The sequence below is a fragment of the Oryzias melastigma genome, linkage group LG13, assembly GCF_002922805.2.
Source record: "Oryzias melastigma strain HK-1 linkage group LG13, ASM292280v2, whole genome shotgun sequence".
NCBI classification, from domain to species: Eukaryota; Metazoa; Chordata; class Actinopteri; order Beloniformes; family Adrianichthyidae; genus Oryzias; species Oryzias melastigma.
The window spans coordinates 1119563-1131402 of record NC_050524.1 but is presented as its reverse complement, the minus strand read 5'-3'; the positions used below and the strand labels follow the sequence as shown (position 1 = coordinate 1131402).

General features: G+C 47.1%; 1 protein-coding gene across 4 annotated transcripts in view; it reads right to left on the bottom strand.

Annotated features, from left to right (window-relative positions):
• The window catches only part of plekhg2 (pleckstrin homology domain containing, family G (with RhoGef domain) member 2), an 82245-nt gene that overhangs the window by 38625 nt on the left and 31780 nt on the right, over positions 1-11840 (bottom strand). For all 4 annotated transcript variants that reach the window (XM_024277296.2, XM_024277300.2, XM_024277299.2 and 1 more), the window contains one exon: positions 7320-7420. In XM_024277296.2, coding sequence (XP_024133064.1) covers positions 7320-7420 — 101 coding nt within the window. The remainder of the gene's footprint in view (positions 1-7319; positions 7421-11840) is intronic.

Genomic DNA, 11840 nt, shown 5'->3' with positions numbered 1-11840 from the left:
TGACCCCGACTGACCCCGCCGACCCGCTCAAACAGAACCTCCTCCCCCCCTCTGTGAGCCGGGCCCAAACCAAAACACTCAGAGCCACGCTCTGCTGTCTGTCCTCCCACCAGGAGAACCGACCGGCTAACGGCGTGATTAACAGCAGCTGACGCCACGGCGGCATCCCAGGTATGCTGCTGATGAGGAAGAGGAGGAGGAAGAGGAGGAGGAAGAGGAAGAGGAGGAGGAAGAGGAGGAGAAGCGGACTTTCAACGGGTCATCCTGAAGAATCTGCCGCTGGCTGAATGACGGTGCCGGACTCTCTCTGCTGGTTCCGTCAGAACCGCTTTGGACCGACGACAGAAGATGTTAACTAGAACTCGATTCCATTTTGATGTTTTGGATTCTTTCAATCCTTCAATTTAAATCAGTTTTGAGTTTATTTATCCACATTTGTTTAGAAATACATGAATAATCTATATTTGTTTAGAATATATTTACATTAATCTGATCACAGACTGTAAATGTATCAGTGAAATAAAGTTTATATCATCCAGAGTTACATGGATTCTCTAACAGAGAAGCTCCAACGTTTCAGTTTGGCCACTAGGTGGCGATCATGTTATAACATTACACCTTATTCCAGAAGAAGAAGAAGAAAAGAGCAAAGAAGTTCTGGACATAAATGGTGACTTTAAAAAGTATTTCCTTGAAAGAGTTTAGAGAATTCATATAAAGATGTTCATGTGGTCAGAATGTTTGTTTAGGTCGACCGAGCGTTAGCATTAGCATTAGCGTTAGCATTAGCATTAGCATTAGCGTTAGCATTAGCATTAGCGTTAGCATTAGCATTAGCGTTAGCATTAGCATTAGCCATCCTATGGGGAATCCCATTATACGCTAGCATCAAGCTAGTGGACTTTGGCTTTTAGGTAAAAATGTAGCATCTGTGAATAACAGCGATGAGGTTTTCTTCAGCCGGGCCCCGCCCATGCCACTCCCCCCCCATGCTGGCTTCTGCTGGCTTTGGTGTGGATGCTGTCCTGCCTCAGTCTTTTCTCCTGGGGGGTCGGTGCTGGGCTCTGCCCCTCATACCAGGTTTTTGAACAGATTTCCCTCCCTTCCACTGACGGTTCTGGAGCGGAATGAGGCCGGCGCCGTCGGACTCCTCTCTCCAGCCTGTCATTACCGTCGGAGCCGAGGCGCTGCCGGCCTCTCTGGGGTTGAGGTGCGTTTGATTTCTGCGCTCAGATCAGGACAGCAGTTCTGACAGCTGCTCATCTGCAGAACCCCTTCAGAACCGTCTGGATTCGGTCTGAAACCGAAATAGCGGCGTGCCGGCGGAGCCGGGCGGGCAGGCGGGGTTATCTGCATCTCTTTAATTTGCCCTAATGGCCCTCGGCTGTGAAACGCTCTGTAATCACTCGTGTTTGGTGGGATGATGTGATTTTCCTATCAGAGGAGGATAAATCTGGAACCGCTCGCCGTCAGACGATGACAGAACCGCGGGACGGATAATTGGGTCTCTGTGCAGTTTAACTCTTTACCCTCCGGCAGGCAGACGGCGTGAGCTGCTCCAGGAATGACGGCTGGCTCAGGATGAAGACTGGGAATGACAGGTATGGAGTTTCCTGCGGACCACCTGCAGACGAGCAGTCGTCACATGACCCCGTGTGTGACTGGAGCCTCCCGCCGCTCTTCAGACGACACCACTAACAGTTAACCCGGCAGAACACAGCCGCTCGTTCTCCGACCCGCCAGGCCTCGTTTGGCCCAATCTGAACGTCTCAGAAATATGCAGCAATAAAAACGGGCTCGGAACCTCATCTGGGTCTGGATCCATCTCCCAGCAGGAGACGGTGTCCCGAATGAACCGACGGCTTATGAAATATGGACCCCAGCGTGAAGCTCCGCCCCTTCACGGTGAGTCTCCAGGACTCCCGAATTTGGAAAGTCTCGCTCGCAGAACCTTTGTGGCCCGTTTCCCCAGCAGAACCGTCTCCTAAAGCCCAACGTGACAGAAGCAGCCGGCGGCCTCACATTCTGAGAGTTACTCGAATAGATTCGGAGATTATGGGGTGTTACATAAATCTGCTAAATTTAATGGCAGAACCAGAACCACTTCCTGAAAAGCATCGGCTGCTGCCAACACAACACAGCAACACAATGAAAGCTCAACTGTGGGCCTAAAGTCCCCCGTGACCATTTTATATTTAAAATAATGCTCCCAGTGGAGCCACAAACCATTATTTTAATAGTCGAATAATCACCAATTATTTCTTCTGATTCGTCGACTGATCGAGTCACGGGCAAACTGGATGTAAAGAACACATCTGAACCATCGTTAGCTTAAAACTAACTAAAAACTAGATATACAGCATTACCTGTGATGATGCTACTGTGAATGCTGTTAGCTGAATTTGACTGCTGAAGATGCTGAAAATGATAGTTAAAAACACTGACATTGATAGCCAGCTAAAATATTAGCTAAATGCCAAAATACCCTAAAAAACCGAAAAAAAAACCTAAATTAGCACAAAAAGATAGCATATAGCTGAAATATTAGCTGTACCATAAATCTAGCAGAACGCCATTATAACTTTCAACTTTACTACACTCTGTCTCCGTATAATATAAAGTAATGATTAGTGAACAATTAAATTAGTCGTTGACTATTTTAATAGCCGATTAGTCGTCGAGTAGTCGAATAATTGTGGCAGCCCTGCTCAGGAGCAACTTATTTGAGATTTTTTTAAGCATAAATAGTCTCATGTTTTCGTTATTTTCCACTAACAACCCCTAGAGGGCGCTCCAGGTTGGTGTGTCAGTATTTGCTGCTGTCAGAAACGCAGAAGAAGAAGTTCCGTCCAAAACAATGAACTTTATGAAAGTTTTTCTTATTTGCATCAAGACCTTATTTTTACTTTTCTCTCCTTGGACTCAGGTGGGTCAGACCTCTAACCGGGTCACAAACAAAAGAGCAGCTCAAAACAGATGCAGCTCGAAGGGAACCATCGGCAGAAGAAAAAGACTGAATGATCCTGAACCCAGACATGGAGACGAGATTAGAGATGCTTCTGTAAATATTTTTAAAATAAACTTAATCTCTGAATCGTATCTTCCGTGCACCTTAAATGAGATATACAGTCAAAGCCTCCATCATGTAGCGATGAGGCTAATGTTAGCTCCTCTATATACAATGAGAGCGTCTAGTTCACCAACACAGGCTATGACAAGCTTCGAGCATTAAATTTGGTGCACGTCAAAAGAGGCAGCGCACGTGAATTTGGCGCATGAATTGCGTTCGGTTTGAATGTAACATTATGTCGGGCTTGTTGGATTTCTTCAGGAACGTTGGACGTTTCTCTCAAAAGTGCAACTTGTACTTCGGAGGGACGAAGTAAAGGAGGGAAGTCCCTCAAAGATGCAAAAACAAAATGAATTCTTTAACATTTCTTCTCTTTCATTAGAAAAAGCCACACAAACACGTTAAAAACAGGATTTTCATGGGAGGGGGACGTCAACAGGAGAGAACCAGCATCAGAGGGTCAACAGGACCATCGTCCTCCATCTCTGAAACAACCGTGAACGTGAAGCAAACTGAAACATGGGGGAGATTGGTCGACTGACTATGGCTCCAAACTCAGACAGACGCTTGTTGAGTTCCTGACAAAGAACTTTAAACCTGAATATCCTCCAGCAGTAAAAGAAAATGTGTTGGTCCGCTCTTCCACACGTCCAGGTTTTGGTCTAATCTCTGGTGAAGACTCAACGTTTCAGGAACTATGAGAGACTTCCGGGTTGAATCCCTGAAAGAGGCATCTTGGAATGTTTTTTCCACTGACGTCTCAACCAAACTACGTTCACCCAAAAGGGTCAAATACAGATCTTGTTCTCAGCAGACGCCATTTTGCTGATTTCCCTGGAAAAGGTGGGGGCTCGTCCGGGATGAGAAACCCGAAATGAGACCATTCCTGAAGAGGAGAGATGACGTCGTGACTTTCAGAGGGAAGTCTGATTATTGTTGATCTTTTTCCATCTTTATCTTAATCTAATAAGCTCTGGAATGTTCTCGTAGGGATTTGTTCGGCTTCAAAGAGCTGCAGGAGCGTCGGACCAGGTCTCAGAGTGATGGATCACGTCAGTGAAGGTCCTCACAACTATAAATACGCCACGCTGTGTTTGTGCGGCATCAGAAACTACAAACCTCCTGGTTGGTGAGACGGGGTCAAAGTTCCAATCCTAAATCACAGCAGGACAGAAACGATGGAAGAAAAATGAAAGCAGTTCAGGCTCGGGTATCAGATTCACTCGTCCCTGTGACTCAGCTGCTGGTCTTGGCCCAGTGCACCATGGGAAAACAGAGCTAATAATGATGTCCCAGGAGGCCGAGTGAATGTCTGAGCTCACTGCAGAAGCATGAATGCGATGTGAACGGCGTCGGACTTCCTCTCTACTTCAGCCTCAAAGTGCAGCTCTGCTGACAAACGTCATGAAGCTGAAGGAGACCGCCGGTCCAGAACCGTTCGGGTTCACAGAGTCCGCTCTGGTTCCGTGACCCGGTAATGTGAACGGGTCACACAGATTCCATCAGTTTCTAAGTTGGTGGATTTAAATAGACGACAACAATGTGCAGACCTCCTCCACATGCTGCTCCCGTTACTCAGAGAAGCTGCCGGACTCGTGCTGCCTTCAGGGCTGCTGGGATAAAACGCTGCTGTTGCCCTGATGGAGCTCTGAGTACCCCAAACCAGAGGCTGCTGGGTTCAAGGACTTCATGGTTCCAACATTTGTTTTATTCAACGACTGAAACTCAACCAGAAAACTTCACCCTGATCTCCATCCACGCCTTGACCTCCAAACTCTGCATTGGGACGGGTCTTTGGTCTCAGAACCGCCGGTCCCGACATGGTTGGTGTTCTGATCAGAAAGGGTCCAACAAAGTGCACGTGCACGTGCACACAAATACAGGACTTTGTCTTCTTATCTGGTCCTGTTCGCCTGTGTGTGTATGTGTGCATGTGGGGGTGTGCATGTCCGTGTGTGTGCATGTGTTAAGTGTGTTAAGTTGTGTTAAACATGAGTTTGTTAACTTCTGATCATCTGTAAACCTGAAGGATGAAGACAGACTGCGGACCCTTCGCTCTCGTAGCGAATATTTCCCATGAGAACCGGCGGCAGGAAGCCCTGATGATCTACGGCCTGAGTGGGTCTGTGTGACATTGTTCCTCTGGGTGTGTGTCGGAGTAAAGTGTGAAACAGGACGGCTGCCAGAACCTTCTTGTTGCAGACACATTCTAACAGCTTCCTCCCAGACTCCAAAGAATCCGTTCCACTTCCTCTCTGACACTTTTCCTTTTTTCCGTTCCTTCGTCTCCACGTTGAAAAGTCTGGCAGCTGGTCCTTTCACCACCTTCTCCTGGGGGTTCTGAACCAGAACAATGTTCTGGTGGTGGCATCTGTCCCACCCAGGTTTAACCCCGTCAGTGCTGGAGTTTCTGCTGATCAGTACCGGGTCCGTGGACCTTTCCTAGGATCTTCCAGCAGGACTTCCTCCTCTCCAGAGGATCCTCCAGGATCCAGACTTCTAGATTTTAGCTGCTGATAATACACAGAGTCAGCTATAACTGACCACTCCAGTCCTGCCGTGGTCATCCTGCCGTGGTCATCCTGCCGTGGTCATCCTGCCGTGGTCATTCTCCTCACACTTGCTCGTCTGCGGTGGTGGTGGTCACAGCTTCTTGTTCGGGGAGATTCCTGCGGCGAGCTCTAAGACCACGAGTGCTGCCATGGCGTGATGCCTCTCCCTCCCAAAGGCTTTTGGTTGTGGTCCAGATTTGCAGAGATGAACTCTACAGCAGCGTCTTAATACCAGGAACAATTGTTTCAGTCCACAACGACCTCAGACACACAGCAGCAGTAGAAGGATCAGGTTTCTGATTCTCTCTACTTCTCTGACAAAGTGTCGTCATCTGAGGAAAAATGCTGACTCATGGTGGGAATGTTGGCCGCAGAGGTCAAATGTCAAACCCAAACACTGAACACATTTCATCATCAGAGTTAGCTAAAGAAAACCAGGTGGGAAAAGTCTGGAACAGTTTACGTCTGATGCTGGTTCTAAAACAGACCTATCAGTTCACCAGATAACCACCAGGGGGCAAACTAGAGTTCACATCCATTCACGTTCCAGTCATGATGGTCGGAACTGGACTGTCACTTCCCCATACTAGCGCATATCTGCTCATTCGCTGCACGTTCTGTATGTAGAGCCTGAAAACAGTTACAGAAACTTCCAAAGCGACGCGTAAACGGTAGACGCAGAAACCCGAAACGTTACAGGAGCGTAACAAGACTTTAGGTTGGAAGTGGTCGTCTGAACACGTGATGCTGAGGCCGACGTCAACGCAGCTTCAGACACAACCAATCAATCAATCAATCAACCAACACAATCAATCAATCAATCAACACAATCAATCAATCAATCAATCAATTAATCAATCAATCAATCAATTAATCAATCAATCAACCAATCAACCAACACAATCAATCAACACAATCAATCACTAAACAGGAAGTGATTAAACAATCAGGCCCGACTCAGTTAAAAACTGGTTTAAACCGGTTCCTGCTCTGCAGAGCAAACAGTTCCAGACCAAATACCCAACAGGACAGAGAAACAATCACTCTCAGAGTGAAAATGATGTTCACATTTTCTTTTGAACAGGATTTGTGGAGCCACAGCCCTGATGGCTTGTGGGAGATTATTTCAGGCTTTAGTGAATCAGGAAAAGAAGGATTTCTTTAAAAGTCCATTTGTGGAGGATCTGGTGGAATGTTCGGACCTGCGTTTGGGGTCAGTGCTGAAGTAGGTCCATTTGAAACGCGGTGATGTAAATCTAACATCAAACCCAAGCGGGTCCCGGACGGTTTAAAGGGGGGCAGAAAATGTCGAAATGCCCCGAATGGGTTTGACTCAGTTTCTGTGGTGACCCATCATTGGCCTTACTGGCTGGGAAGTCCCTGGAACTCGGTTTACTTCACATTTGAAATCAAATTCCAGCTTTAAAAGGGGCGTGGCCTATTGAATGACATGTGATTATCTGATCAAGCAGTTTTTAGATCCTCTGGATCCACTCCTATCTTTCTGGACGTATCAGGACTATTCAACTGAAGTCAGCCAACGCCCCACAGGCGTCCCCCAGGGCTCTGTCCTGGGACCCCTGCTGTTTATCATCTAGCTTCTTCCCCTTGGACCTATCTCCTGTCATCATCTGGTACGCCGATGACGCTCAGCTCTATTTCCAGCACAGCAGACTCTGCCCCTCCCCCAGACTCACCTGTTGAACTCGTAGATGTCCTCGATGTTGCAGAACAGAGCGCTGACCTGCTCCGGTTTGAGTCCCAGAGCGCCGCAGTCGATGATGCAGCCCAGGTAGTCCTGCCACGACACAAACACAGTGTGAGGCTCTCCTCTGTCCAGGAGAAGCTGCTGCTGCTCTGGACAGAGGAGAGCAGCGTCTGCAGGTGAACGGCGGCTCGGATCAAAGCAGCAGGAAGGAGACGGTGACGGTGAACCAGAACAAACCCGACCTTCAGCAGACAGAAGCTGAAAGTCGGAGGAGCTGCTTTCTAAGTGAATCCTCTGATGCCGTTTTAACGTGGAAACTCGACCTCCTGATGAAACGCATCAGCTGATGACAGAGGAGCTCTGCAGAGATCAACTTTAACCCCCCGGATCTGATTTTGTTCTCTGTTTTGTTAATTTTTCTGAAATGTTTTTAATTAGGAAAATCTTCAGTTTAAATTGAGAAAGATTCATTTTTAAATTTTTCATATTAAAACTCCATCATTTTTCATTAGATTCAAGTTTATGCTCCACATGAGAAAATCTTCTCTGTCTCTGGTTTAACTTCCAGATCTTCTTAGATCTGCTCCAACAGGAAAATCAAGGTGCGCATGTGCACGCTTGTGCACGTGTATGTGTCTATTGAAGCTCATCAGAAGAAACGTTTGCTGCTTCATCGCCTCCTGCAGGTGCCGAGGGAGAAGAAGGAGAGACTAGAAGAAAAACCTCAGCAGAGATGAAGAAGCAGAAGAATGGAGACAAACCGGAGATATAAAGACTTGAAACCCAAATAAAATGTTTGGAGAAAAATATTGCTGTTTGGTCAAAACAAATGTAAAATCTTTTGCTATTCTAAAATAAACTTCATTATTTTCAGCTTCTAATGTTCTGGTTTTCAGGTTTCAAAACTCAACATCTCAATTTGAAAAGTTTCTTTTCACTTTCAACTTGTTTTTTTTTCGTTTTTGAATCTGAAAATATCAGTAAAAAAACAACTTTTGGCCCCGTTGTGGCGTGTTGGGGGCGGGGCTAATACAAAAGACCAATCAAATCCATGAGGGTGGTAACTTCAGTCCCGATGTATTCACTGAGTTTTATCTCGTATAAACCGCGCGTCCAAAACTATTGTGTTAAATACAGACATCAAAACCGTCCTTAGAAAACATTAAAATCCTTAAAAATCTCATTTTTTTACATCCTTAAAACGTTATGGTAGCCCCGCCCCCAACACGTCACAACGAGGCCAAAAGTTTTAAAACTGAAATTTTCAGATTCAAAAGCGAAAAAAAAGAGTTGAAAGTGAAAAAAAGTTTTCAAATTTTGAGTTTCGAAACATAAAAAACATTTAATTCAAGCTGAAAATAATGAAGTTTATTTTAGAAGAACAGAAAGGTTTGGACTTTTCACTTTTTTTTTTTTTTTTTTTGCCCAAACACCAATATTTTTCTCAGTTTGTTTTATTTGGATTTCAAATAATATTGACACCAATTTGGCTCCGTACAGAAGCTGTCTTCAGATCCGGATTCATTCTTCCACAGAAACGATGAGTGATGGATTAAAATGAGCAGAAGGTCCTGCAGTTCAGATCTCTTCTGGTGACGATCCATGAGGTCATCAACACCCCACCTCCACCCCCCAGGCGGACTAACAGCTCGTTTGTGGTTTTTATGTCATGACACGCCCATGAGACATCTACATCAGCGTGGACTGGCTCCCCGAGTCGGTTTTCAGCTCCTGCTGTCATTGAAGCCCCGACGGTCTGAAACGTGACACCTGGGCGGGACAATCATGTCAATCATCTGACAGGAAACAGTCAAAAAGTTCATTTGTGAAGCGATTTCATCTCAGACATGACATCATGTTTGAATGAAACCAGCTGGAGCCAAATCAGTTCCCTCGGTGACCAGCAGGGGGCGGGGCTTCTCAGTCTAAAGTGGGGCGACTTCATGACAGAAATATTGTGACTCCAGAACGTTTTTGTTTCTACGTTCGGACAAAACCGAACCTGCTGACTCAGCAGGAGCATCCGTTTGATTGACAGCTGCTCTCAGAGTGGGCGGGGCTTGAAGCTGACCGACAGGTCATCGTCACAGACGGGTTTCTGATGGTCTTCCTCTCCGTCCTCTTCCTCATTTTTCCTAGCAGGTCCCCTCAAAGTCTTTCTTCTTCTCCTGCTTGTACTCCGACCGCCCCCGTTCCCCTCCCCCTCTGCTTCCTGCCCCACTCGGCCGCGGGTCAGCGGTGAACACCCTCCTGTTCGCTGCACCAATCAGATCAGGAGAAACCCGAGTCTACGGGACAAGTGGGGGGGTCGTTGAACCCGGCGGAGGGACGACCCCACGCCACCCCCATCCCCCGCTCTGGGGAACTCAGAACCGGGCCGCACACCGGCCGGTTCTGGTTCTGACTGAGCGTGACATCATGCTCCTTCAATCAGAACCAGACGCGTCCAAAGCTCCGCTGCAGAGTCAGCAGACACATGCACGCGCACGTGCACGCAGCGCCTGTCAGACCTCCTCCTCGTCAGAGGAATTCTGGGATGTTTCCCAAACGGTTCTGTCACCCGGAGCTGCTGGAGGCCGGAAACATCCCAGATGGAAACGTTCAGATGATGAAGATGACGTCAACCTTCAGGAGGAGGCGGAGCTTCAGCTCCTCTGGAGTCATCCTTACGGTTCTGACCCCACGAGCAGGAGGTCGACACAAACATGAGGTCTGAAAAGTTTAAAACCTTTAAAACAAACGCAAGTAAGGAAAACAACGAAGAAGAACCGGGAAAGTTCTGATCAGAACCCTTTGACCCCTGACCCGGAACAGCTTGTTTGAGCAGCTGTTCCACATTTGTTAGCTTATCATAACAAGCTAACTGCCGATCGCAGCCTTTAGAAATACATTCTTCTGATTTGAACGTAGTAAAAATCTGCAGAAGAAAAACTGAAAACTTTGGTTTTCTGAGTTGAATTTAGTTTCTGTTCCTCACTTCACTATGGTGTAGCGGTTAGCACTCTCACCTCTCAAGGAGAGAGTCATGTTCGAGTCCCGTGTGGGTCGTTTCCGTGTGAAGTTTGCATGTTCTCCTCCATCATGTCCTGGTTTGATCCGGTTTCATCACACACTCCAAAAACAGGATTCACGGGTTCATTGGGGTCTCTGAAGCGTCTCTAGGAGTGCATGTGAGCGTGTGATCCTATAACAGGCCGGTGACCTGTTCACTGCAACATCTGGGATAGGCTCCAGCAACCCAGAGACCGCAGTGTAATTGCCCTGGGATTCACATTCTATTCTATTCTATTCTATTCTATTCTATTCTATTCTATTCTATTCTATTCTATTCTATTCTATAGAGATTCAGCAGGCTGACAGGCAGCTGAGCTCAGTGCACGTGTGTGTGCACGATGGCAGAGGATGAAAGCAGCAGTCCATCATCTCCTTCACTTCAAACGGATGTCTCAGCCTGACAGCTGAGCGCACACTCACATGCGCACCTGCTGGCGGACTGACGGCGCACCTGGACCAACGACAGATCACGAGCACACAGACGCGGCGGCCCGTCAGCCGCTCTGTTTTCATCAAGACGCTCATTTCTCACTCAGCAGAAGATCTAAAGCCGTTTCCAGAAACCAGACAGAGGCTGCGGTGAATCCAGAGCCAGAGAATGGGAGCTTTTATTCTGAAAGGTTATGAATTTCTGAACGACTTCTGGGCTGATCAGGTTTACAGTGATATCCCATCATCCCGTGGGGCTTTTATAACCTCCGTTTAGGAGTAAAAGTCTATTTTGCTCCAGACAAAGGAACCTAAGCTCCTCTAATGTTGCAAATGGGACATGAGAACCGCAGAACTACAGTCAGAACAGAGAGGAAGTGAGAAGGTAAACAGACCTTCAGGTTTTCACACCAGGTCATTAGGCTAAGTGGCTCATCCCACACACTCACAGGTGAGGACTCGACCCACAGTCACTGCAGATGTCAGACGAACACCGACTGTTCTACTGATGCAGGAACCCGGAGAACCTGTCTCAAAATTTGGTTGCAACCCACGAGATTTGAGTCGTGACCACAAGATTTGAGTCGTGATCACGAGATTTTAGTCGCGACCCACGAGATTTGAGTCGTGACCACGAGATTTGAGTCGCGACCCACGAGATTTGAGTCGTGACCACGAGATTTGAGTCGTGACCCACGAGATTTGAGTCGTGACCACGAGATTTTAATCGCGACCCACGAGATTTGAGTCGTGATCACGAGATTTTAGTCGCGACCCACGAGATTTGAGTCGTGACCACGAGATTTTAGTCGCGACCAACAAGATTTGAGTCGTGACCACGAGATTTGAGTCGTGACCCACAAGATTTGAGTCGTGACCACGAGATTTTAGTCGCGACCCACGAGATTTGAGTCGTGACCACGAGATTTGAGTCGTGACCCACGAGATTTGAGTCATGACCACAAGATTTGAGTCGTGACCCACAAGATTTGAGTCGTGACCCACAAGATTTGAGTCATGACCACAA